Here is a 27,999-nt window from a genome sequence, read left to right on the forward strand (position 1 = left end):
GTATATTTTCAACTTTGATCCATTTAAGGCATCTGGTATTTCTTTTCCGTCCAGTGTCCACAATTTAATTGCTCCGTTATATCCAACTTCCCGTATCTTGTACGGTCCAACCCATTTAACTTAAAAAAATTTCGGCCTTATTTCATTCCGTCCATTATACTTCAAGACTAATTGACCGGGTTGAAAGTTGTTCAGTTTTATGTGCTTGTCGTGCCACGCCTTCCTTCTTGCTTGTGTAACTTCGATGGCCCATTGCCCCTGCAACCGTCACTCATCGAGTTTGTTAAGATTGTACAGTCTCTCCCGTAAGCTCTCCATGTCGCCTAGTTTATTCTCGATCGCTATCCTTAGACTTGGTACCATGAATTCTGTCGGCACCACTGCCTCCTGTCCGTACATTAGCTGGAACGGGGTGTGTCCTGTAGTTACTTTATATGAGGTACGGTACACCCATAGAGCAGATGGTAACTTCTCTTCCTAGTCTTCTCCCTCAACTGCACAGGATTTATAAATCACTCCCACCAGAATTTGTTCGTTGCTTCGGCCTATCCGTTAGCCCTTGGATAATACTGGCTCAACAATGAATGGTAAATTTTGAAATCAGTAGTGAGCACTCTGATAACGTGGTTAACAAAATGACCTCCACGATCACTTGTCAACTGGAGTGGGATCCCATAGCTTGTAATAATTTGTTCATATAAAAATCTTGCTGTGCTGACTGCAGAATTGTCTGGTAACGCACGTGCCTCCACCCATTTAGTTAAGTACTCTGTCGCTACTACGATGTATCGGCACCTTGTTTTACTCACCTTCAATGGTCCAATAAAATCCAGTCCCCACCTCTCAAAAAGTTACTATGCGTACGAGGGATTTAGAGGCATAAAATCTCTCTTCAATGGTTTCCCGGCCTGTTGGCATGTATCACACGCAACAACCCACTCCTTGGCGTCATTGTATATCGTCGGCCACCATAGCCTTGCCAAAAGTATCTTGCGCGCAGTAGTATCCGGCCCCATGTGTCCTTCCGTTGGGCCTTCGTGTGCTTCCTTCAGTACTTTCGGAATTTCCTCTTCGAGGACGCACCATCTTAGAATTTGATCCGGTCCCATTTTATACAATAGTCCATTGATTAACTGAAATGTTCGGCTTCTCAGCACTAATTTCCCTCTTTCGTTTGGTGGCATGTCGCTTGGAAACTGCCCCGTCGATAGATATTCTCCAATGCATGTGTACCAGGTTGGAAGTACTGTAACCTGAGAAAGTTGCGCATCTGGAAAATCATCATTAACTCCTTCAGGTGGCTCCCCCGATTTTATTCTTGATAGGTGATCTGCACTCACATGACTCTTCCTTGGCCGTACTACGATCTTAAATGTGAACTCCTGTAATAATAACAACCATCGGCTTATTCTTCCTTGAATAATCGGCTTATTGACCAAGTATAGTAACGCCTGATGATCTACGTAGAACACAAATGGAGTGGCCAACAAGTAGTGTCTAAACTTTTGTACTGCATATACCATCCCCAACGCCTCTTGCTCTATGGTACTGTAATTTCTCTCCGCCTTTGACAACAATCTACTTGCAAAGTACATTGGATGGTCCAACCTATGGTCGCCAGTCTGTGCCAGTGTTGCTCCAATGGCATAATTTGAGGCATCTACATGGACATGAAATTCTTTATCCCAATTCGGATAAGCCAAAATCGGAGCCGTAGCCAATCTTGTCATCAATCCCTCAAAGGCTTCATTTTGCTCAGTCTCCCATTTGTAAGGTTCACCCTTGTAGGTGAGTTTGTCCAGAAAATAAGCTAATTTTGCATAGTTTTTAATAAACCTTCGGTAGTAACCGATGTGCCCCAAAAATGACTTCACTTCGACACATCTGTCGGGGGTGGCAACTCTACGATTACGCGGACCTTGTCTGGATCCATCTTCAATCCTTCTTTACAAACTATATGCCCGAGCAGCTTCCCCTGTGGCACCATGAACTTGCACTTCTTCGGGTTCAATGCTAATCTTGCTCGCCTGCACCTCTCCATACACTCTCCTAATGCTGTTATGTGTTTGTCTTCGGTGCTAAAAATCGACTAGTCATCTAAAAATGCCTTAAAATTTCCAATAGACATCTTATCAAATATACACAGGATAATCCTTTGGAAAGTCGCCGGAGCATTACATAATCCAAACGACATCCTGTAGTATGCATATACCCCATCCTCGACAATGAATGTCGTTTTTAATTTATCCTCCTCAGCAATGGATATCTGATTATACCCTGAGAATCCATCCATGAATGAGTAAATTTCATGCCTCGCCACTTCCTCCAAAATGCTATCTATAAACGGTATTGGGAATGGGTCTTTAATTGTTATGGCATTTAGGCATCGAAAATCCACACATATTCTTCTCTGTGTCGTATCCTTTTTCAAGGATATCACGATCGGTGATACCCATTCACTTGTTTGTACTTTAAAGATGATACTAGCCTCCAGCATCCTGTCAATCTCTTCTGTGACCCGTGCTGCATAGTTTTTATTCATTCGGTACGGTCGCTTCCGTACTGGTACCGTGCCTTCGATTAGTGGTATTCGATGGACACATAGTTCTGGTGGTACTCCTTTTAAGTCCTTATACGTCCAAGCAAAAACATTTTTATACTCCATGAATATTCTGAATGCTGCCGCCTTCAGTATAGGGTTCCAATCATCTACAAGAATGTTCTTCGGATTTTCCTCATCACCCAAGTTCATTGTTTTCACTGTTGGCTAGTCATACTTTATTGGTTTATCTTCACTGAATGTATGGGCAGGTGTTTCATCCACATGCGCTTCTCCCTCCTTTAGTTCACTGTACTCCTTCGGAAACTCATGGCCTTCTCTTCCTTCCTCGACACTCAAAATATTGCAGCGCGGAAAGACCTCATAATCTTCCATTTGCCAGTGTAGCAGTCCATTCACGAAATCTAGGTCGTCATCAGTTGACCCTCCTAATCTTAGCACCCCTTCTTCATCTGGTTCCATCCTCTTTTTCCCTTCGTCGTCACTCTCGCCTTCACCTTCAAAGTCCGAGGACGCTGCTTCTCCTACCATCTGCGTATGCAAATCAATTATAAATCTCCTACCTCCTTTCTCCATGGACAGGGTGTTCCTTTTCTAGTCATGCTTTACCTTAGCTTGCACCAGCCAACCCCCTCCCAGGATGGCGTCGTACTCTCTTCTCTTTAGTGGAATGACTACGAAATCCAATAAAAATGGTTGTGTCCGAATTGTTACCGGCTGTGCCATTAGAGTGCCCAAGGGTTTTATTTCATTTTGATCTGCTGTAAGTAACTGAAAGGTGGGTGGCCATAGTGTTGGTTGTCCAAGTTTTTTCCAGATATCTTCTGGTAGCACGTTCACTCCTGATCCTCCATCTACAATTGTATCCGTTAGCACCGTACCCAGAATGCCCATCTCCACCACTGTTGGGTGTCTACTTGTCGTAAGTGCTAGTAACATCGGGTCTGTTGCTGTTGTCGTGGTTGTTTCCTTACTATCCTTTGCTTCCTCCGTCACTGTCGGGACGGTGTCATATTTATAATAGTCGTACACAACTATGGCATGGTGAGAAGAAGATCATTTAATTTAATTGGCACTTCCGTTTGTATTATTTGTTTCACCATGTTTTGTTCTGCTAAGTTTCTCTTCGGAGTTTTAGCAGTGCCTTTTACTTGTGACTTCTTCGCTTTCATTTGCTTCTCTATCTCTGTTTGGGCTTTTTGTAACCTCTCCTTCTCTTCTTCCACATTCGGATATTTTGCCTTCCTCGCCTACTCCCGCGTGATTGCCAACACGTTCTCATTACTTGTTTCAATACTTAATAAATTTACGCTTTGCTTTGGACATTTTGAATCTTCATGGTCCCCTGGACCACACCATCTGCACAGTAGTTGCGGCGCCTCCTTCGTAGTATAGTCCCTCGTGAAGTGACCCCAAAGATTACATGCCCTACACTGTATCATCGGCCGTCCACTCACATCATATTGTATTCTACTCTGACCTCCATTGTTATTGTTATTATTTCCACCCCTTCCGCATCTATTATTATTTCGATAGCCACCTGAAGTTGCGTCATTGCCCATGTTATTGCTATTGTTCGACGCTTCCTGCGTTAGTAACACCTGCTAGTGTCCCTTTGTTTTCAAGTTAAATAGGCACTCTTTCAAGGAATGCCTCGCCACCTGCCGATGTCACAAAACTGCTTCTTCGGGCATGAACCCTTTGTATTGCCGTCCTCCTTGCAATCTGTGCACCACAGTTCTCCTTTTATTGTATTCGGATTCTTCTTCAAATTTTTAAATTCTTTCATCATCCGAAGCATGTCTTTCTATAGTGCTTTCACCTTCTTGTTCGATTCCTCATCACTACTACTACTTTTCGAGGATGAATCGTCCGAATTAGAGGATTTATGCTTCTTCTTCTTACTCGTCTTCTATTCGCTTTCCAAATCCATGGCATGAGTATACGCATCGGTGTACGATGCTGGTGGTACAATCTTCATTTTCTTTTTAAGAGCCGGCCGTAGCCCCTCCATGAACCACTGTTTTTTCAGCCCATCCGTTGGTTGACTCTCCATCTTTCCGATTAATTCTTTCAGTCGCCTGGCATAGGTTCGGACTGTCTCATTCTTGTTTGGTGCTGTAGATTTCTGCCACTATTTCATTATCATCTCGAAGTAATCTGAATTCTGCTATAAATTCTTTTTTAACATTCTCCCATGTATTAAGTTTCTGAGGACTAATGTCAAAAAACCAATCTATCGCCACACCCCGTAAGGTTGCTGAAAATTGTCTTACCTAATCATCCTCATCCGTCACACCATTTGCCGTCCATATGGTTTCACACGTTTTACAATGTCTGATAGGGTCTGCTGAACCATCACCGTGAAACTTGGGTAACTTTTCTTTATGGCATGCCATCGTTACTTTCCTTTGATTTTGAGGTACTTGTGTACCCGTGCTGTTCTGAGCTCCCGTGCTATTCTATACTCCCGCGCTGTTCTGTGCTCCCACGCTGTTTTGGACTTCTGCGTTGTTTTGGATAACAATCTTGTTTCCAACAGCTGCGTTGTCTGGTGAAAAGTCTTCAAGTGATGTTGTTCTATTCTCTGCCTGTATCCGTTCGTCCGGTGTATCGGGAACGAAAAGATCACTCCACGCTCGTGCTCCCTCGGCACTCCGAGCTGTGCGAGTTGTTTCCCTTTCGTTCGGACACTCTCCCCTTGGTGTATACAGGTTAAAGAATTCTTCCCTTGTTTCCTCCACCAAATTCAAGCGTTGTTGAGTTTCTTCCAGCAATTCCTCGGCACTCCTCAGCCTACTAGGTGAGTGCACTCCTTCCGTCTGTGCCTCTTCACCCCTTCAGTGCCCCTCGGCAATCTGCTGAAGTCTCTGTCTACGCTCTGCTTGCTGTGTTAAAATTAAAATTTCTTTCGTTGTACTTAGTTCATTTTTATCTTTTACTTTGTTCCGATCCTTGTTTAACAAATTCGGCATTAATCCTCATTCCTTCGTTCCAGGTACATCTGACAATGGCGCCAAATGTTTATCGCATAGGGTAAGAAGTTCAACACATGTATAACACAATTCAAGTCAGAACAGGTACTTTATTTATGTATGCATTTGCAGATTACAATCCGATTACAATGACTACAATGATCCATAGATGCTCCCAAAGTCCATCTCGGACATGTACATATACCTTTCCGAAGGGGTGACTCAAGCATCACGCACCCGTTCGGATACTACTCTACCCATTGGCTACACTATAGATTTTACCGACAACAAGAGCCACCCATTGCACTACCAAAAATAGACTTACTAAAAATAGTAAGTCCACAAGTGGGACCCTCAAATCACCTTGTCAGCTCATGAGGGTTGCTATGATGAGCTAACTCAATCAATTGCACATACTCGCTGAAAATGGGGACGTTGCAGCATAAAATTAAATCAGTGAGCGTACATCTTGATGAGAGGTAATAATCATTGTATAAAACAGTTATACATTTCTGTACTATTTACAGCCTTCATCATCAGTAGGAAATAGACAAGTGCATAATTATAATATTTGCAAGGGACAATAGTGTGGGCCATGGTTTAAGGCAGTGTAGCATGCTGATTGGAAGGACACATTAATGTTTGTTCTTCTTTCCTTCATTGATAATAAAAATATATATCCATGTAAAGGATGGACTTGATGTCTAAATTTAAAAGTATCTATTATTGAAATTTACACCAGTTCTGCAATTTTCTTTTTCCCTGAGTATTCTTTTTTCTTTTTTTTGCCAATAGTTAAATAACTAAATACAAAATGAGTTCATTATTGACGCTGGACATAGTGAATAAATTATTCACAAAATCTTGTTGCAGAAGTTCAGAACATTATTTAAGTAATATTTTTTAGCCTTAAAGCAATATAAAAAACCAACCTGATTCAAATTGGATTGTTGAACTGTAACCAAATTGATTGAAACAACTGAAATATATTAGTACATAAATTGCTCATCTCCAAGCTACTGGGCTGTCTCTTTTGACTTCCTACGGCTCCTTGAGTGTGATTCCTGATAAGGTTGCTGAGATTTATTTGAAGCTTTAAGGTTGCAGCAGACAGGGTGGGTCCCATGGCCCCAACTTTTGTAACACTGGGTACCCTCATGCCTTTGGGTACCCTCATGCCTGAGGTAATCCAACTCAGCATTTACTTCAAATTAACTTTTCATGTGGTCATCCCTATTGTGCCTTGCACATACGCTCCGTCATAGATGGGAAAACCTCACTTCTTGTTCGCAGTGCGCCAACATCCCTTGCGGGGATTTGTGACATGGCTTAACCAAAGTTGCATGGATATGGATACAGATAGAAATACGGATACAGTCTTGGGCATGGATACGGCCATTTTTTAAGATCCTTAATATGGATACAGTTGGATATGACATCAATAAATATCACATACACATATTTAGCACAATTTTCTAAGTTATTAGATGAGTTTTTCATTAGCTTAGAAACAATATGGACATAGAAATGCTACATAAATATTTATAAGTTATTTTTACACTTTACAATATGCAGAAATAGTAGAGTTGCATTAGAAGATAACCCAACAAAACGGGTTGCTGAATAGAACAACATTTTAGTTGTCTTTCTCATTTGGTGCGGTTTTGTTGATACCATTTTTTAAAACAATTACACTTTACAATATGCAGAAATAGTAGAGTTGCATTAGAAGATAACCCAACAAAACGGGTTGCTGAATAGAACAACATTTTAGTTGTCTTTCTCATTTGGTGCGGTTTTGTTTATACCATTTTTTAAAACAATTGTATTATTTTTTTTTTTACATCAAATTTGGGAGGATTTATGCCTAATCTTAAAAAACAAATTATGTAGTATTTGGCACGGTTGGAAATCAACTTATTTTAGGCTGACATGGGTGCAATATTCAACGTGTATCCAAGGAGTATTGGATACGTTTCCAAATTGGATACGGGGATACGTGTTCCCAAGGAGGGACAAAGGAGTTTTCGGCAACTCTGGGCTTAACTGCCTCTTGTGTCTTCTATGTGTCTGGTGGTTGTTTCAAACATCAACAGGTTGATCTTTTGGTGCAACGACAACTAACAAGCGGTAGCAAAGCTTGATTACGGGTTCGGATCCACACGGGCTGCGATGAGTAATGTTGTCGGTGTCCCTCATGGGCATTCATGACATGGCTTAAACATCTGTGTCTTGTATATGTCTAGAGGCTGTATCGAGCATCAATAGGCAGATCTTTTGGTGCAACAACAACTACTAGTTGTAACACTTCTCACCTTTTGCACCCTTACGTTACCTTAGGTTTGTGTTTTATCATCTTTCTTCATTTGGAGTATTTTTGTCAAGATTCAACATTGTATCTTTGCATTCAGGAAAGTTGGATTGTATCTTGTATTCCAGAGATCAAGCCAGTTGCAACTTGAAGGCTTATTTGGATTGAACAAGAAAGACATGATGAAGATTGAGGGTTATTAGGATACTAGGGTTCTCTTTTGGGATCAATAAAACGATGGAGGAATAGTTTTTGAAGAAAATTTAGAACTTTGCATTGAGGAATAGGTCGAGAGAGAAGCAAGGAATACAAAAGAAAGCATGAAATGGATAGAGTTGCCATGACTTCACAATTTTAAATGGTCGTTTCAATTAACCAAGTCATGGAACAATAGAGCAAAATAAAAGGGAAAATGTGGCCACGGACAAAGAAGTTGGCATTACACTAGAGATGTGGATTCCATAATCCTTTTGACACATGAAGAACCATCACGAAGACTTAAAAAGAATGAAAGACAAACAAGACATGGTCGAATTTTCATCACGGTGGGGATTTTACCATCCTTTGGATAGTATTTTTCCCAAAAATCCAAGAATGCTCCTAATAGTTGCCCCCAATGTTTACCGTACAGGGTATATGGTTTATTAATGCATGCAGACAATAGAAAAGAACATGTAACATAGAAGTATTCCTTTTATTATTTGCATGTATACAGAAGATACTACAATACTCTATATGATTGATTACAATGATGATGCTTCCAAGTCCATTCCGAACGGTGTACATATACCTTCCCGAAGGGGTGACTCAACCGTCACGTGCCCGTTCGGATACAATTCTACTTGTCGGTTACAATATAGATTTTCCCGACAACACCCAAAAATAAGGAAAACTTGAACAAAGAGGAAGTTCAACCTTTTGTTCATGGCAAGGATTTTTGGATTGAAAGAAAAATCCAAAAGAGTCTAAAATTTAAACATTTGAAAATCCCCGATGATGGAAAATCCCAATATTGCAAAATCCTTGACATTGGAAAATCCCCAAAATTCTAAGACCACCTCCAAAATCTCCAAATTGCTACAAATTTCAATCCTCTATTGGACATTCAAATCTGCAACTCCCTTCTAGATCTGACCTTTAAATCCCCAACTCCCTTCTAGATTCGACTTTCCTTTCCAAGCTATGAAGTTTGATCTCCACCATGAAAATTTCAATCCAAAACATGAAGAGATATTTGCCATTTACTCAAAGACAAATAGTCTGACCTAAAGATGAAAATGCTAATCCATGGAGAGCTGAAAGTTCTGGGATTCCTCTTCATGGTGAAAATGCTATTTCATGTCAAGATCAAATTGTCAATCCAAAGCATGAGGAAAAGCTCAACAGTCCTATACATGACTATGAATCCAATATTCCACTTATCCAAATTCCTGATCCATGATGAATGAACAATGCCAATCCAAGATTTAATGAGAATTGCACTTCATTCCTTCTATCCTCATTCCATCCAGCATTCCGTTGTTGTGAGTTAAAGCCTATCCAAATGTCCAAAACAATGTTGATCTTTGCATGCAATATCAATTTCTTGATCGATGGAGGCTGATCAATTGCATTGTTGATATTCTTTGATTATGACAAATTCAAAATGAATGATTATAACGATGATGATTATGATGACATTGAATTTCAATGTTCTTGAGTTTACCAATAATGCTAGAAATGTTTTTTGGTGTTCTCATATAAATTTCTGAAGACATATTTGTGAACATGCAAATGCAGAAGATGCATCTAAAGAGATTGAAGAGTGCTGGTTCATCAAAGACTCCCAAGATTGACAGAAGTTACAAGATTGCGAAAATGAAGTATGACTACAAAGGCATTTCAACATTACTACTCACAAAAGGATGTCATAAAGAACCATGGAATCAGCTCAAGGAACACATGGAAACAAAGGTTACAACTGAAGGATCAGGTGGAAGATTGAAATATTACAAGGAGAGATATTTCAAATATGCTTTATTGTTAAAGTAATGGGAGATTTCTGTAGCCAAATAAGATGTGAAATTTAAAAGTCAAAATTATATTTCTTCTTCTTACTCTTCTCTCTTATTCTCCCATGAAACCTTGGGAAGCATGTCATTTTTTGTCCTATAGTGGAGATAGGTACAACTATTTCGTCTGCTAGTGAGAGTGGGTAAAAGATATTAAAAATATCTTGATGTTTCTAGAAGACAAATACGAGACCTCGGATTGAGTTAATCTCCTCATTGATCTTTTAGGCATTCTCTATAAAATATAGTTCTTTTATCCTTTGTAAAGTTAGTAGTTAGTAGTCATTAGCAGGGGTGGTTGTTTTATAAATAGGAACTAATGAGCATAAATTGTTGTGAATAGAATTTGAAGTTAATGCAAGTGAAGCATTGAAGTTATAGTGTCTTCCTTGTGTTTCTCTAATGTATGCATAGTTTCTATTGTTCAATATAACTTCAGTTAAGTGGCTTTGATCGTGAAATATAAATATATTTGATGGATTTTTCGTTCATACCATTTGTAGTTTTTTGATATAAGTTACAATATATGGTTTTTCTAAACAAAAAGACACTGTAACTCAAGTACAAGTACTTGTTCCTTTCGCATAGTTAGTGTTCGCGGACTCATTCCTCTTCCATCAACTAATTGTGCAATTGTCAAAAATATTGGGCATTTCATCAACAAGTGCTATCACAACTATTGGAACATTCTCAAGTACTTGGCCTTACTTTTAAGCAGAAAACAATAGGAGAAGAACATGAGTTACCCTCTACATTCCAATGACTGGTCATTAGATTTTGCTAATTTAAAACATTGGCCTCTTTTTAACCCTTGCAATCTCATGTTCTTCATCTTTACTACCCAAAAGCCGGAACAATAGATTTGAGCAGTGAGTAAATAAGAAGTCAACAAAAATAATCATCAACATGCAAGCAGCCACATTTCTGGTTTGTGGACATCCCGAGGATGCTAAAACATAGGGGAGAGCCCCCTTGCTGCATATTAGGTTGGAATTGTGGCATTTCTATTACTTTGAATGTGCATTGAGGATTTTTTTTGAAGCCGTGAATGTTGCGTGTGAAGAATTCGTGATAGGGCAAAGAAAAATGTCATGAGAGCTAACTAAAATATGGGCATTTGAATGAGGGAGCAGTAGTCATGTTTATAGATTGCCACACTTTTGATGGTTGGAATTTTTGCAGGGGCTTTGCAACAAGGTCTGGGTATATATTGGATATCTCACCAACAATAACATGCAATAGTCCAGACCACCATAAACTTAAAATCCTAATCCCATTAAAAACCAACAGATGATAAGCTTAGAAAATGAAACAAAGCCATAGTTTGTGTTATAATTTAAATATTTTTAATGCAATCCGAACCATCACAATTACTTTTTATCGTACATATCATAGTTTCATGGGAGTAGTTGAATTATTATCAGTAGAGAACATTCCTGCATAGAGACTAGACATATCAATAGATTGATAGAGGGACAAAGAAACATACAGATAGAGAGATAGATAGACAGATAGAGAGATATAGGCAAATAGACAAATAGAGAGACAGCTAGACATATAGGCAGGGAGGCGGGCATGCAGGCAGGTAGACAGATGAACAGACATAGACAGACATACAGATAGACATAAAGATAGATATATAATTATAGATAGATAACCATCCACTTACCATCCCCATTCCTTTCCCTGGATCCTCTCATCCTGGTAACTCGCTAGCACCGACTTTTAACAATTGCCTTTTTCAGTTTGGAGCTTACTATTCAGTAGAATTTCATAAAATGAATAGAAAGATGCACAAAGAAGAGAATCATCATATCTATTGGCAGTTTCCTATTTATAAAATGTTTTCAATTTGGGATGGTCTTTGAAATTTGATAGTCTATGGACTTTTTTATCATAGTTAAACTTTATATTTTATATTAGATAATGCTTTTGATTGGAGTTATGAACTTGAAGATGAGTTTATAAGGATCCTACAACCCTTTATAACAAGAGAGCTAAAAAAAAAAATGAAACCAGAGCCTAGGACAAAACAGGCCTTCAAATCCAAAGGTACCCAATAAACAATTAGCTAACTCAGAGCAAAGGAACAGCCAAAAGTTAAAACAACAATCATGGAGATTTGAAACCAAACCTCACCCCTGAAATCTGAAGTGTATAAATCATTGGTCCATATGGAAAACTATCCTACTTTTTTCTAAGAAGTTCCAAGCACATTTAAAAGAAAAAATAGGATCAACATCTGATTTCCTCTAGTTCTTAATGAAAGACCCTAGTGCACTCCCTATGAACCCACAATTGTAATGTCCAGATCCTTCCCTTTGTTTCCCATATCTGAGTGCTCTTTCCTCTGAAAGTTTCTTGAACATTTTAAACTTTTTTCTTCAATTAAGAAAAGGAATGATACTTATCTGAATATGGCACTTCTTAAATACATAAAGTTTCCACAGTCCATGATAAATTGTTTTCGTGGTTTCTGGATTTGACTCTGTTATCAGATCTTTTTCCGTCAACATTTGGTATCATGTTCCATGACCCATCATTGGATCATGCTCCACGACACATCATGTGATCAATCATGGATCATGGAGTATGATCTAAAATGTTGAAGGAAAAATTAATCACACAGCCAAATCCAGAAACCATCAATACAAGGGTGCTTCTTAACGATTTGACATAAATGTGGATATACTTAGCTTACCAATATGTCTTTATGTCTAAAAATATTTGAAAGGATTTTAAAATTATTTTATGAATTTCATTTTGCAATGCTTTGTGAATAAGCCTGTGGCATTTGAAAAACATTTACACTTATGCCATGTAAATGCAAGACATACTGAAACATTTTTCAAAATGCAGTACTTGAACTTTCTATCAATTACCAGAGGTTTGGTCCTTTGAGATATTTCATTGCCGGATTAATTAAGATTCTTCATTTGATATACTACGAATGTGAGATTGAATACATCCCAGCACTAGAAGAAACAGTAAGCCGTGATTCAGCTTTGTGCAGAAGGGAAACCGACAATTCAAGAAAAACAGTACTACAAGGATGTGATTTCAACAAAAATGGCAATTGGAAATCAAGCAAAGGTTTGTTTCTTGGGATCATTATTTGCAACCACCAGTGCAAAACAGTACAATGCCTGAAGTCTCAGAGCCTTGCTCCTCATGCACAGCATGATGATGGTTTTCTAGATCTTCTTTTGGTTGAAAGGATCAATCCTTTTCAACTTATTTGGTTTCTAATATTGATGCAATATGGTCAGCATATCTCACTTCCCTTTGTCAAATACATAAAGGTAGCAATCTTCCTACCTCCCCACATTGTTTGGTACAAAGATTAATGCTCTATGTGAACACTGTCTTCAAGCAACTGAAATTTTCCATTTTAATGAAAATCCAGGTACACTGTATGAGGCTTAAATCTCTGGAAGGTACACTATCATGTGGAATAGATGGGGAGTTGGTAAGAATTGATAGTCCAGTATTTATTTCAGTGTTCCCTCGTAAAATGTATTTGATTGGAAAAAGATATGACTGAATTCATAATGTCAAGAAAACTTTCTATAAATCAATGCTATGTTTCAGCTTTTCCTTTTTGCTTTTGTAGGAAAAGCTATTAAATTAGAAATTTGCATTTAAACATTCATTGATAGCCCCTCAACAGGGTTTGAAGCTTAACTACAATTTAACCATCAGACCACATCAACACCAACATTTGTATTCTACGATTGAATTTGACTTATAACATACTGTTTTCAAATTCACCAATATAAAGTGAACTGATCTTCAATTTCATTACATTATTTTTTCAGAAAATCCAAAGTGTCTTTACAATTATAAGGAGTTGTAGAACTTTTCTAAAATGTCACCAAACCAAGAAACTACAAGTTTGGTGTTGAGAGATTCACTATGATATCTATTTTCTTTTAAAAAACTGTATGTTCCATTAATATGTCAGGCATGAACATAAGCAAACCTTGTATGATCTTTTACAGATTTCCAGCCACCAAAATCTTAATTAAAAAGCAACTCTCAAATAATTGTTTTTTCACTCCTACTTAACATCTAATAGTAAATATTACTGTAAATGCATGACTAGTTTTCCACAAACTATTCTTGCATGACAAACTTCTGAACCTTTGAAAAATATGCATTTTAGCCTTAAAGAAATTGCTTTAAATTTACAAATTTTTCCTAAAATTGTTTTTGATTGAAAAAGCAACGTAACAAGGGTGTTGATCTCACACAACCACAACTCTTAGGCAGTAAATAAAATCAACACACCAACAGTAGAGGTGTTGGCAAATACTACAAAATATAAATGTTAACATCCCCTATTTTGCTGTTTTGAAAAAAAAAAACTCATTTAATTGTTGATATTTCAAGCAGTTAGTTAAATCAGTTACTCATTTTTGAAGTTCATATGAATGAAAATAATTGTTGATTGTTATGTTCAAGTGAAAAGTAAAAAATTAGTTAAATTACCCACTATTGTAGTTAAATTGGTAATTTGCTATAATGAGTAATTATAGTTGATCGACATGGTAGTATATGCTTTCACCATGCTAATTCTTCTTGTAGGTAGCACGACGACTGGGGGAAGCATTGACAAAGAGGGATTTGGGTAAGAGAGCACCATCCTACCACCGAAGTTAACAAAACAAACTTGATACACGTCAAGTGACCACCATGAGCTATCTAGGTCAACAAGCATAATAAGATATATAAATATTCATATATGTAGTCAAGCAAATTAAGATAAATGTTAACCTTTGAGAAGTGAGTCGACCTCAAGTCCTTGTAATGTCACACATGTTCTAGTATAATGGTACCATGGTACTTGTACACATCTGTACATGTCACACACATACATATGTATGCGTATATTCAATTATGACACATATGTATGTATACATATATTTAAAATACAACGTATGCATACAAATATGTATATTTGGGAATATCACGTATATGTATGTATAGGTGTGTGCAACATATACAAATATATGTAAATAAGATAGATACCATTATAGTGAGACATGGGGAATAATTTAATTTCACTTAATATCAATGAATTATTTTAAAGCCATCGGCTATATTCTTTTATTCAATATTTTTGGTCTTGCGTTTTGAGGCCAAGATTGTAACTCCTATGTGCCACCTTGCGCCTTCTTCCATGTATGTAACTCTCTTTTTCAACTCATGTGCTCAAACAACAGAGCCTCTTTCTATAAGATACGAGGATCAAAACCAGTTTGAGTTTGCATTTGGAGTGTTTACTCTCATATCTACTACATCATATTTTGCAATAATCACCTTGTTATCAGTGATTGTAAGATTTCTTTTACGAAGAATTTATTGGCATTGCATTTCGGGTGACCTTGCTACAATAGATCATGGTTGCAGCTATATTTCCAGTGTTTCGTACTCATCGAGTTGCATCTCCACTGATTAAAATTTCCTTATTGATATTACACGTGGTTCATGAAAGCTATTGAGTCTGCATTAGTACATGTCTAGTTCATGAAAGATATGAACTTTGTGTATACTTCGAATTTATACATGTCTAGTATCGTGAAAGATATTGGGCTTGCACATGTTTTGGAGTTTATACATGCTAAGTTTCATGAAAGATTTTGCATGAACATTTTGTATAAATGCATAACTACTCTTTGTCATCAAACTTGAATGACCCTATGAGAGCTGAAGCCTGATGTATTGATTTATGGCTTGATAATAACTCTTAAAATAATGACTATTTGGGAAAGTCACAAGTATAGGGGCATCAAATGCTATATGTTTGTGAGATTGGAAAGCTTATCTCTAGACACTGTGTCTTCCATCTTGTAAATCATGTTTTAAATCAAAGAATAGCATCAAATTCACATGCAATAACCTCTTAAGGAATGGGAAACCCATTTGTAAGGCCATTAATTTGTGAACACAATAAATATAAATGGTATATTGATGAATCATCAAGGGCAACCGAGTTGGGTTGAGATGAAAGATGTAAAACATGAAGTCATGGACTATGTTGGAATGTCTTGCAGATTTTTAGAATTACGTTAGTAAGAATAACCAAGGAGAGTAAAGTTGTGTCTCTATAATATAACCTAGTTAACTCGTGGTGGTCTAATGATAAATGTCTTGTTTGTCAAGTCGAGCGGTGGGTGATCGGGCAAATAGTGTCCATGTGAAACCCTGGCCAAGGTAGGTTTAGTGGCAATTGATGCTAATGTGATAACTAGAGGTTAGAATAGCCACTAGTTAGATAGATAGACTGTTAGGAGGAAATCCCAGGTCTAACTGACTAAGTGGTTGACACTGTAACACTAGGATTCTCAGGTGGCAAGATGTGATGGTGTTCCCATGCTCTTTCTTACGCAGGGTAGGGCCATTCTCAATGGAGAGTGAGAGGGGATACACTAGGTTCATAGTTAGGAGGTTAAGCGTCTATAATTGCTTTTTGTCTTCACCAATGCCAAGACTTGCACAAGACATGCCAAGATTCTACCTTAACCTAATATGGATAATGGGTATCTTATTCCTTTCCACATGTATCCGAATTCAATTAGACATGTAACAATTTTGTTGATGTAGTATTACTTTCCTTTGGGTAAATGTAAAGATATTTGAGTGTACCAACTAGTTAATGATCTATATCACGTTTGCAATAGTTAGTTTTCAAATGCTTTTTATCATTTGTTAGTTATGACATTTCCAAGAAACAATTAATCTTTAATAACAATTAATTCCCTTGCTTATGAAGACACAATTCACTCAAATTTGTATAATAATAGAAGTCAATTGAAGGATAGGAGTTTGGGTTATTACATATGGCATCAGAGCTCTAGGTTCGAGATTGAACCTTGGGCTCATCATTATCTTTAAAAATATAATTACAAATGCTGAAATGAGAGCATGATGTGGACCCAAATGACACCACAAAAGAAACCCCACCACCCTGTCCATTTCTTTTTGATAAAGAACATGCCCAAATTTGATTATTCACATTATTCCATGCCCAAAGATGACAAGACTTTAGCTTGTGCTCTAATTAGAATGTAGTGCCTCTATTTTTGGCAGGTGTTTGTGATTGATTGAGATAGTTCATTATAGCGACCCTTGTGAACTGATATGGTGGTTTGAGGGTTTCAGTGGTGGATTTGCTATTTTTAGTAAGTCTAGTTTGAGTAGTTGCCATTTTTGTTAGTCTAGATGGTGGCACTGGCAGCCGATCACCACCTACAACGGATGGGGCTATTTATTGTGTGAGCTCATATTTATTAAGTGATTATTAAAAGTTTACTTTATTATAATGACACTTTATTATTATTAAATGTTATAACATGATGCCTTGGAGAAACTTCGTAAGTGAAGTTATGTTTTGGAAACAAAGGGTCATACAAAGATTATAAATATGAGCTCATTGTTGAAGAAAACACATCTGATTGAGTATTATTTGCTTGTGTTGTCTTGGTGACATTTTTGAGGTTCTGATTTTTATGTCCTTGCTGAGTTACAAGTGTTTGGAGTTTTGAGTAATGCATTGATTCCACAGCTGAAGTATTGTGGATCAATTTTTGAGTATTCTATCTTCCATTTAGTGAATCTTGTTGCTTGGAAGAGGTCTTTGGTGGATTGATTTATTTTTACTTCTTTACTGTAATTCTCTATGTGTAAGAGAAGCAGATTATTGTTGAAGAAGGTTGACTAGTATGAGAAGGGATATGATTGCATTTTTGAGAGGATAAGTCCTGCAATTTAGATTGGAAAAATTGGTATGCAATATGAGGCTGTCGTCCGACTGTGCTAGCGTCAGGATATTTTGGAGACCTGTGTTTCCTCTATTAGGGTGTGCATTCTATATTTCTAGGCATGTGTCAGCTCAATTAGGGCCTATGTTTCTTTATTCAAGCACCTGCAATTCAATTTGAGGGATTGATGATCTGTTGGGAGTGTTTTTTGAGCAATTTGAAAGATTGTAATCCAATAGTGACAACTTTTGGCTTTTCTCTTACTTGTGGGTACCTGATAACATGCCTGTGATAAATATCAGAGTTGCATTTCATTGTAGAGGACTTGCGCTAACATCTAAGGGCCAACGTTCAACCTTTTACAGCTCGTGATCCACTTTATTTGGTTTATCAGCTTGCATTTAAATAATTAGCAGTTGTGTTCTTGCTACAATTTCGAGCATAGTTGAGAATGATCAAGTTCTTCTAAATTTTGATTACATTACTCATAATTAATTGGTTAATTCAGAGTTGTATAGTTGGCACCAAAACTTTGAAATTCAATTTTTCATGGATATTGGGTTTGCATATCAATAGTGGATTATAAGATACAAATTAGAGATTTAGAACAACTTATTATGTTTGAATCTAAAAATTCTATTGAATGAATAAAGGAGAAATAACTTGTAAAGCTTCAGTTGCCAAATTTATGTGCAAATTTTGATAAGTTATATATAACTGGTGGTAATAAGTTATCTCCATATTCCATATTGTGTTTGAAATTCAACAAGAACAAATATTTGGTATAGCCATCCAACAGGGGTCTTTACATAGAATCAGGAAGGAAAGAGTCAAGTGGACTCCTGCCAAGAAGGTTATAATAAGAAAAGAACTCATCCAAGTCTGGAATGCTAAACAAACATACCCATTCATGATATATCGTGTACCTTGTAACGAGTAGGATAAGCCTAAGGAAAGGAATGAACATGAAACTTAAATCAACAAAATGGCAAACAATGAAACTCCCAACAATGACCTCATGCAAAATGAGGTGTCCCAAGAGGTTTACTCTTGGGGTTCCATGGATCAGTTCGTCCAATTACTACTTGACACCTAAACTAGAATGAAGAAAATGAAAAAGAGAATGAAATGAATTGGAACTTGATTTTGACAAGAATGAGAAGACACATTCTTCACCCCATCGTAGAGCTGAGCTTGAACTATCTATTCACAATGAGCAAGAAAACATATCCCCTCCAATGCAATTAGAAATTCAAAAGAAAACACAGATAGCTAATGAGTTGTCTGTTGATATTATGAAGATCAACCCCCTTGGTTTTTAGGATCTAAGTTCGGAGATGTTGCTGAAGAGTGTTTGACTGAAATGGAGAAGTACTTCGACATCAAGAGTTTCTCTAAATCCTCAATAGATGCTTGGAAAATCTACTACATGGTGGGAAAACAGTAAAATACAATTGAGCATTAAGATCATTGATGTTACTTGGGATAAGTTTGTAACCATTTTTAAGAACATATGGTTACCTCAGACCTTTTATGATCAAAAGGTATTAGATTTTCATAACCTTAAACAAGGGGACTTGACAGTAAATGAGCATTGGGAAAGGTTCACCCGACTTTTGAAGTATGCACATGTCTGCCAACATGATGAGAATTCCAAGGTTAGAAAACTTATCATGGGGCTGAATAATAGAATTGGGGGAGTCGTAGATGTGCTAGCACTCAAAACCATGGAGGAGGCCTTGAAAAGTATCTGTCAAGAGAAAAAGGTAAAGAAGGACGATTCCATCCGTGATAAGAAGAGGAAGGCCAATTGGAACACATCTAGTTCTGAATCGGGAACTCATGAAAGGAACTTCAAGAGCTTTAAAACCAATAGATCCAATCTCAAGGGAGGTAATAGCAGAGATTCAAAAGGGAACTCCAACCACAGTAATGGCAACAAAGAAAATGAAAAGAAAGGAATAGCTAAAGGTTTCTTAGTGTGGTGGGGACCACTATGCCAACTGTTGTCCTAGTAAGGGCACATCCAACCAACAAACATGTCCTACCTTATCGCCTTAGCAAATTGCATTCCAACAAATGATTTATGCAGCCTTGGACATCTGTCAAGCAGAGTAGCAACTGGGTCCCATAGAAACTCCAGGTAAGATAACCCAATTTCTATATTAATTTACACATGATCTACAAAGTGTTTTATACCTCCAAAATTATTAAGTAGGTTTCTAAAAAGAATTAGATTTATGACAAATCCCTTAACCATTGAATATGCAAATCAGTCAAAGGCTAGAGTAGACCAATGTTTGTTTGAGGCTCAAGTAGACTTTTCAAACTTCTCTATTGAGGTCAGTTGGTACATAGCACCTTTGGGGTCCTATGATATTATCATAGGGATAATTGGCTAACCAAGCATAAGGCAAAAGTGGTCTATCTAGCAAAGACAATAGAATGTTTGGATGACTTATGAAGTTCATTAAGCATTCAAGGAATATTACATGAAGTAAAACCACATCAAATAACAACCATGCAACTTAAGAGATGTAGGAGAAAAGGGTGTTAAGTCTTTTTTGTAAGAGTAGAGGATCTAAGGGAAACCTAGGAAAAAGTATATCCAAATGATTACATTTTTGAGGATGGTGAGATTCGGGAAGGGACGAAGGAATCCTTTGTGGGTAAATATCCCTATCTTAGGAACTATTAGGACTTGTTTCCAAAAGAATTAACTAGCTTACTACCTTCTAGAATACTTGATTTTACCATAGATTTGATACCAGGAAAAGAGCCCATACTGAGAGCACCCTATAGAATCACACATAATTGATGGAGTTGCAAGTACAATTATAGGAATTATTGGATAAAATGATCATTCGTCCTAATGTCTTCCCTTGGAGAGGACTTGATTTATTCGATCACATGAGAGGAGGTGCAATATTTTCTAAAATTGTTCTCAGAGCAGCTTACCGCCAACTCTAGATTAAGGAGGAAGACATTCACAAAACTACCTTTAGAACCCATTATGGAAATTATGAGTTCATAGTTCTATCCTTTGGTTGGACGAATGCCCCTGCAACCTTTATGAATCTTATGAATAGTTTATTCCAAGATTGTCTATTCAAGTTCATATTGGTATTCATTGATGATATCCTTAATTACTCTCAGAATGATCAAAGATGCTTAGAGATAGTCCTACAGAGGTTGCATGAACACAAATTGTATGGGAAATTATCGAAGTGCTCTTTTTATCAAAAGTAGATTCAATATCCATGGCATATTATATCAGCAAAATGAATTGCAATAGATCCCACCAAGATCAAGGCAATCAAGGAATGACCAGTACTTAGGAATGTGTCAGAGGTCAATAGCTTCATGGGTTTAGTCAGTTTCTATAGGAAATTTGTTAGGGACTTCTCACGGATAGCGTACCTCATAACTAGTTCGTCTAGTCCAAGAAATGCCAAGCAACATTCAAATATTTGAAAGAGAAACTAACTAATGCACCAATACTCAGAGTGCCAAATCTTAAGGGTCACTTGGTGGTTATCTTTGGCGCATCGAGAGAGGGATTGGGGGGCATCTTGATGCAGGAAGACCAATTCGTTGCATATGAGTTGAGGAAGTTAAAGAATTATGAGTAGAATTATGCACCTCATGACTTAGAACTAGCAACCATCGTTCACGCTTTACAAATGTGGAGACATTACTCGATCGAAAAACGATTTGATATTAGATCAGATCACCATGGATTGAAGTACATGTTTACTCAACCTAATCTTAATGCTTGCCAAAGAAGATGATTAGAGCTCTTAGCAGACTATGATTTTGAGATTAGCTATATCAAAGGGAAAGAAAACCAGACAATTGATGCCTTGAGTAGGTGAAGGTCTATCTTTGCTATGATAATAATAAACATAAGACTTAGGGCAAGTGCTTCAGAGTTTAACAGGAGATGATTTCTATAATCAAGTGCACCAAGCCCTCCATAAGGATCCTCATGACATTATATACAAAGGTTATCAACTTGAAATAGATGGTTGTCTTGAGATATAAGGGGAGGATGAACATACCTAAGAATTTGAAAATCTAGAAAATGCTATTGAGGGAAATCCATGTTACGCCATATTCAAGGCATCCAGGAGTGAAAAGCATGTTAGCTGATATGAAACCATCATATTTTTGGAAAGGTGTGAAATATGAGAGAACAATTTTTTTAGCAAGTTGCCTCAAATGTTAGAGAGTCAAGGCTGACCATAAGTACCGAGCTGGTTTGTTGCACCCAAATGAAGTTCCGAAATGGAAATGACACATAATTACCATGGATTTTATCCAAGGTTTTCCTATGACCAAAAACAAGCATAACACTATCCTTGTGGTAGTAGATCGATTAACCACGCTAGCTGATTTCATTCCATGAAATCTAACTGACAGGGCTCCAAAAATCACCCACAAAGTTGTAAAGGAGATCTTTAAACTTCATGGAGTCCCAGAGAAGATTATATCAGATAGAGATGCTAGAATGACATCTGGGTTTTGGAAAACCCCATTTTCAGCGTTAGGGACAAACTTGAATATCAGTTCGACATATCATCTAGAAATCGACTGCCAAACAGACATGGTGAACTAGGTACTAGAAAATCTTCTAAGGGTTTATTGTATGGATCAACAGTACTGTTGGGAGATGTACCTTCCCTTAGTTGAATTTTCTTACAATAACTCGTACTAGTCCACTATTAAGATGACACTTGTTGAGGCTCTGTATGAGTGCAAGTGCAAGACACTTGGAACAAAATTGAAGATCGAATTATTATTGACCCTAAGTTGCTTGTAGAAATGGAAGAACATGTAGTTCAAATTCGTTAGAGGCTAAAAGAGGCAAATGGCCAACAAAAGAGCTATGCAAATGTTAAGAGGACTCCTAGATAATTTAGAGTGGGGGAAAAGGTCCTCCTTAATGTAAAACTCAGAAAAGTACTATCAAATTCAGCAAGAATGCCAAGTTGGCCCCAATATATGTAAGACCCTTTGAATTTTTGGAAGTTGTAAATCCCATGGCCTACAAAATTGCTCTACCTCCAACCCTTGCCCGGATTTATAATGTGTTTCATGTTTCATATCCTAAAAAGTATATAGCCAACGATGAGCATGTTATTGACTAAAATCCCTTGCAGGTATGAGACTCAAGGGTGGTGGAAATAGAACCACTCAAAATACTCGAGGTGCATAAGCTCTACTTACAAAATCATGACGTCACCCAATTCAAGGTCTAGTGGGACCAATTTATTGAAGAAAATGCTACATGGGAAGATGATGAAATCTTCTAGAAATTTCCCCACCTTTTTCGAAGACCATAAACTATAAACGGTATTATTATTTTGTAATTTTGAAACATTGTGACATGATGTTACTTAAAGACTATATGACAACTATTTCTTTCATTATGGATGTGTCTTATGTAATTAATTGCAATATTCATTGAGGATGATGAAACATAGGGGGTAGTATGCTACATCCCTTATTTGTTGTTTTGATAAAACACTCATTTAACCGTTTATATTTAAAGCAGTTAGTTAAACCAGTAACTCATTTTTGAAGTTCATATGAATGGAAATACTCGTTGATCGTTATGTTCAAGTGAAAAGGAAAAATTTAGTTAAACTAACTACTATTGTAGTTAAATTGGTTATTTTCTATAATGACTAATTACAATTGATCAATGTGGAAGTATGCTTTCACCATGCTAATTCTTCTTGCAGGTAGTGTGGCGATAGGTGGAAGCATTATTAGAGAGGAAATTTGGTACGAAAGCACCATCTTGACACCAAAGTTAACATGCATGAATCTAAACTACCATGGTCAAGGAATGTAGATTAGGACAAAGGAGAGAGAAAGATGCTTGTACCCTATATGAAGAAATCTTCCAAATGATTATGTTCATTAGATTAACACTCATCTTCTCATCCACATTAAGATATCTTAAGGTAGGGAGTTTGTGGAGGGAGAGGTGGAGTAATTTCGGGCACATGACAGATATCCTCTAGGGAACCACTTGTAGTCTGTTTCACACACCCTTTGGCACTGTAAGTCTTCCATCTTATGATGATCGTAATAAGGAGAGAGAAAGATTCATGTACCCTATCTTCCAAATGATAATGTAAATAAGAAAAGGGATAATCACAAGACTCGTCTTTCTTTGGAGCTATTATATGCTAACAATTATTTGTGTTTATAGGATCCATGATCAAAAGGCGTATTGGGGAAGTATATTTTATAAATCATTCCTTTTACTCTACTTCATTGTGAAAATTAAATTATAGAGAATCAACAAAGAATGTATGATATGTCTGCATCGTGTATGCTTTGTGCCTTCATGCATCATCAGTCTTCATCGTGTATGCTTTGTGTTTTCATGCATTCATGTGTCTACTTCGTGCTTGCTTCGTGTATTTATGCATCAATATTTATATTCAATATATGCTTATATTTTCTTACATCATAAGGATATTAACATTACATGTAGATAGTCTTATAAGTTGTCTTTGCTTGAGGACAAACAAATTCGAGAGGGGAGGACTGTGATTTTCCCATTTTAGTATATAATTTAAATAATAAATAAATATTTTATATAAAGTAATATTACATTCTAATTATATAATAATATCATATTGTGTTATAATAATAATAATCTAATATAATATAGCAACGTACTATATTAATAAAGTATTATAATCTAATAATATAGTTGATGTATTATTAAATTAATATATATTATAATATAAATATTAAATTTAATATAAATAAATAATTATATAATATTATTATATTGAAAAGTCACAACTCTTCAATTTTTTTTTTTTAAATATATTGAATGAAAGTTTGGGGTAAAAGGCATCAGGAAAAAAAAGGCAAAAAGGATACAAATAAAAGTAAAGATCGTAAATAAATGAATGACCTCGAAAAAAGGATTCATTACAACACACCAAATGACAACCATGAGCTAACTAGGTGAATAAGCATAATAAGATATATAAACATTCATATATGCGGTCGAGAATTAAAACAAATGTTACCGTTAAGAAGTGAGTTGACCTCAAGTCCTTTCTTGTAATGTCACACATGTTCCATTATATTGGTACCATGGTATTTACATACATCTGTACATGTTACACATATGCATGTATGTGTATATTCAAGTATGATGTATATGTATGTATACATTTATTTAAAATGCAATGTATGCATAAAAATACGTATATTTGAGAATATCATGTCTATATATTTTTATGGGTGTGCAACATATACAATTCTATGTAAATAAGATAGTGTTGGTTAATAGTTTGTCTTCCTTGATATTTTGGTTTATACCTTGACTCTTGACTTGCCCGATGGCTTATGGAAAATAAAGTTGTTAACAATAGAATGGGTCAGTATAATAATCTATCAAAGACCCCTAAATTGAAAGGTACAACTCCCTTATGAGTGCAAGATATGCAATGAATTTGTCTTTCAGGTTTTGGGGGTATGCTCTTAACCAGAGAGCATAAGAGGTAAAAACCAAGTTGCTCAACACTTCGAACAACCTAGGCAAGAAGGAGGATTAACTCACAATATGCAATCTACTCAGACTAATAGAAATGGAAACATGCAAAACTAACAATGACAATAGGAAGAAAGGAAAATATAGTAAAATAAGTAATTTTCAGATTATGCAATTAGCTAATGTTTTGACAATACTCGGATTGTCTATATCTCAGCTACTCCACACACCAATTTTTTACTTTCTTATGCAATGCACTAAACTAAACATATAGACCACGACGAACAACAGAGAAAACAAAAGACATGCTTATGCTAAAGAGAGTAAGACATACAATTTATTAAATGAAGGAAACAAAACCAAGTTCATTCACATACATTCAACTTTCAACATTAACACTTTCATTCCATGTACTCAACTTTTAACTAAAATGAACCCAGAGTCGCACACAGTAGTCCCAACTATAGGGGTTTGCCCAAAGTAAATTTTGCTAATCATATTAACTTCATCAATGATTACATTTATAGGCCTTCTCAAAATGGTTGGTTACATTGGATGATTACATTTGCAGAGCATCTCTGAACATAAAGACTAAAAATAGAACAAACTTGAATCATTGTTTGTTACAGAGATTAGCAAAATGCCAAGAATGACTAAAATTAGAATAGAGAAGAAGAAGAATGACAAATGTCTAGAAAAACATCAAAACACTGTAATGCTCACCCATAGTTTGTTTTTCCATTATATTTACCAAACTCTTTTATGCCTATTTCATGGATGTGTTATTTTCAAAGATATTATTTTATAACTTGGACTAGAGATATATCAGCAATGATTACTTAGTTAACTATATTTCATGTGTTATTTAATGATTATGGTTACCAGTGCATTAATGATGCTTTAATGATTTGTAGTTAATAAATGTGATTTCTTTCATAGCAATGTTCAAATGATGCTTTAATGATGATTACTTCATATTCGTAATGATGCATTATTTTATCTGAGCATTTGATGTTTGACTTATAATTATTATGGTACTTACCATGTACTTGCATATGTATGACATGTGTGTCTATTTTATCTTTCTGTTTGTCGTGTTTGATGTGGTTAAGGGAGGGAGTCGTAGTCACCTGCTAGTCGCGATCTACACGATGTACCACTCATTGCCATTGCTTGTTTAGTTTAGATATATTTATATATATGTACATGTTCGTCTTTTATGCAGAATGTAGATACCAAACATTGACTTCATTAAATTGCCAAGATGAGCGTGCCCTATCACAATAACTCAATGGTAAGAATGAGGAGATAATGTTCACGTCCAATCCTAACCATAGCCTAAATACTTGTCTTGCAAGGACTCATAATTGACTTTTCTCCCTTTTTAAAACCCGTGCGTTTATCTTTGTCTATATTATTTGATTTTGAGCTTTGGTCTATTTTGGTAATGTTGCTTTTATGTGGATTTCGCTATGTGATTTATTTGGTAAATGATTTAATTATAATATTTTGGTTAATCATATAATATTGAGAATTATTAAATATTATTCGATTAATAAGAAAATACTGAAGTATGAGAATATTTATTTGATTAAAAAATTTATTAAATATGTGTTTTAATTTAAAAGTATTGATCTAAATTTAGAAAATTGGTTAAAGAGAAATTAGAATATGATGATATTTAATTAATTACAAATTAATTAAATGTGTACTTTAGTTTAAAAGATTTAATTTAAAAGTTTAATTTGAGAAGTTAGACAAAAAGAAAATTAAAATATTAAAGATTTAATATTGTTTTATTATAATTATTTATTTAATAATAATTAAATTAGAGTTGCATTTAAACGACGAGTTTTTATTATTATTAATTTAAATAATAAACTATGCTTTAATTAGTGCTTTCACTAATTAATAAACTGGAGGAAGATAAAATATAAAAGAATGAAATTTAAAGATAAAATTATATTTCTAATTGTGGTGCACTTATATTTATTTAATTTAATAATTATTATTTAGAAGTTTTATTTCAATAATAAACTCTAAATAATGTTATTAATTAAATTAATAAATATATTATTAAAAATGCTTCAAAAATTAATTAAAGAGAGAACTAATTATTTAAATTAAGATATTTTGTAATTAAATATCTAAAAGAGTTGGACATGAAAAGGTAAAAGGTAATAAAGTAATAAATAATAATTGATCAGGGAGTTCTCTCTCATGATTGCACAATCAAATCCTCAATTTAGGGGAGAATTCGTTATCAAAGATCTAGAACTCATTTTACAATTACACAGGTTTTAGGGGAGCAAAATTTGGAATTGGATTAAAAAAATTGTTGAGAGTTTCAGAGGGTTTAGATTTGCATGCATCCAAAGATTGTCTCAAATTTTAGCTGTGGTTTTGAGGTTTTGGGAGCGAAAATTCAGTATTGGATCATGTTGGTCTGATTTTTACATTTTTTTTTTTAGAATCATGGTGAAAAAATTAGATGTGAGTTCTTTTGTTAGGTTCTAGGGTTTTAGGGTTTTGGTCTTGTATTTCTAATATCTTTTAAAAATTGTGTAAAACCCTAGGTCTTACCTTTTAAATCTTATTCTGGCGCGAAAGTCTTAACAACAACTAAATATTCTTTCTCGCCTATGTTGAGGTCATTGTTGAGTCCTTTTGAAAAATCTTATCCCACTATTGGATCTTGTTAGGATCAACGGATGTCGCGTACTTGCTATAAAAAGTTGCGAGGTTGTTTCCTATAGCGATGTAGCGACCATCGGAGAACTTTGTTACAGTATTGAATAATGAAGTCTGGCA

General features: G+C 35.9%; 1 protein-coding gene across 6 annotated transcripts in view; it reads left to right on the forward strand.

Moving 5' to 3' along the window:
• The window catches only part of LOC149564972 (sphingoid long-chain bases kinase 1-like), a 179,954-nt gene extending 156,011 nt beyond the window's left edge, over positions 1-23,943 (forward strand). For 2 of the 6 annotated variants that reach the window (XM_089818508.1, XM_089818510.1), the window contains exons 7-9: positions 12,757-13,199; positions 13,304-13,366; positions 14,485-15,009. In XM_089818508.1, coding sequence (XP_089674634.1) covers positions 12,757-13,199; positions 13,304-13,366; positions 14,485-14,559 — 581 coding nt within the window. In that variant the 3' untranslated portion in view covers positions 14,560-15,009. Of the gene's footprint in view, positions 1-5,558; positions 5,597-9,625; positions 10,259-12,756; positions 13,200-13,303; positions 13,367-14,484; positions 15,010-23,407 lie in introns of those variants that run through there. The other 4 variants (XR_016361985.1, XM_089818509.1, XM_089818511.1 and 1 more) reach the window with 4 other exon arrangements.
• Positions 23,944-27,999: the final 4,056 nt, after the last annotated feature.

The sequence above is a fragment of the Cupressus sempervirens genome, chromosome 3, assembly GCF_028749045.1.
Source record: "Cupressus sempervirens isolate cs-2001-9-10 chromosome 3, ASM2874904v1, whole genome shotgun sequence".
NCBI lineage: Eukaryota > Viridiplantae > Streptophyta > Pinopsida > Cupressales > Cupressaceae > Cupressus > Cupressus sempervirens.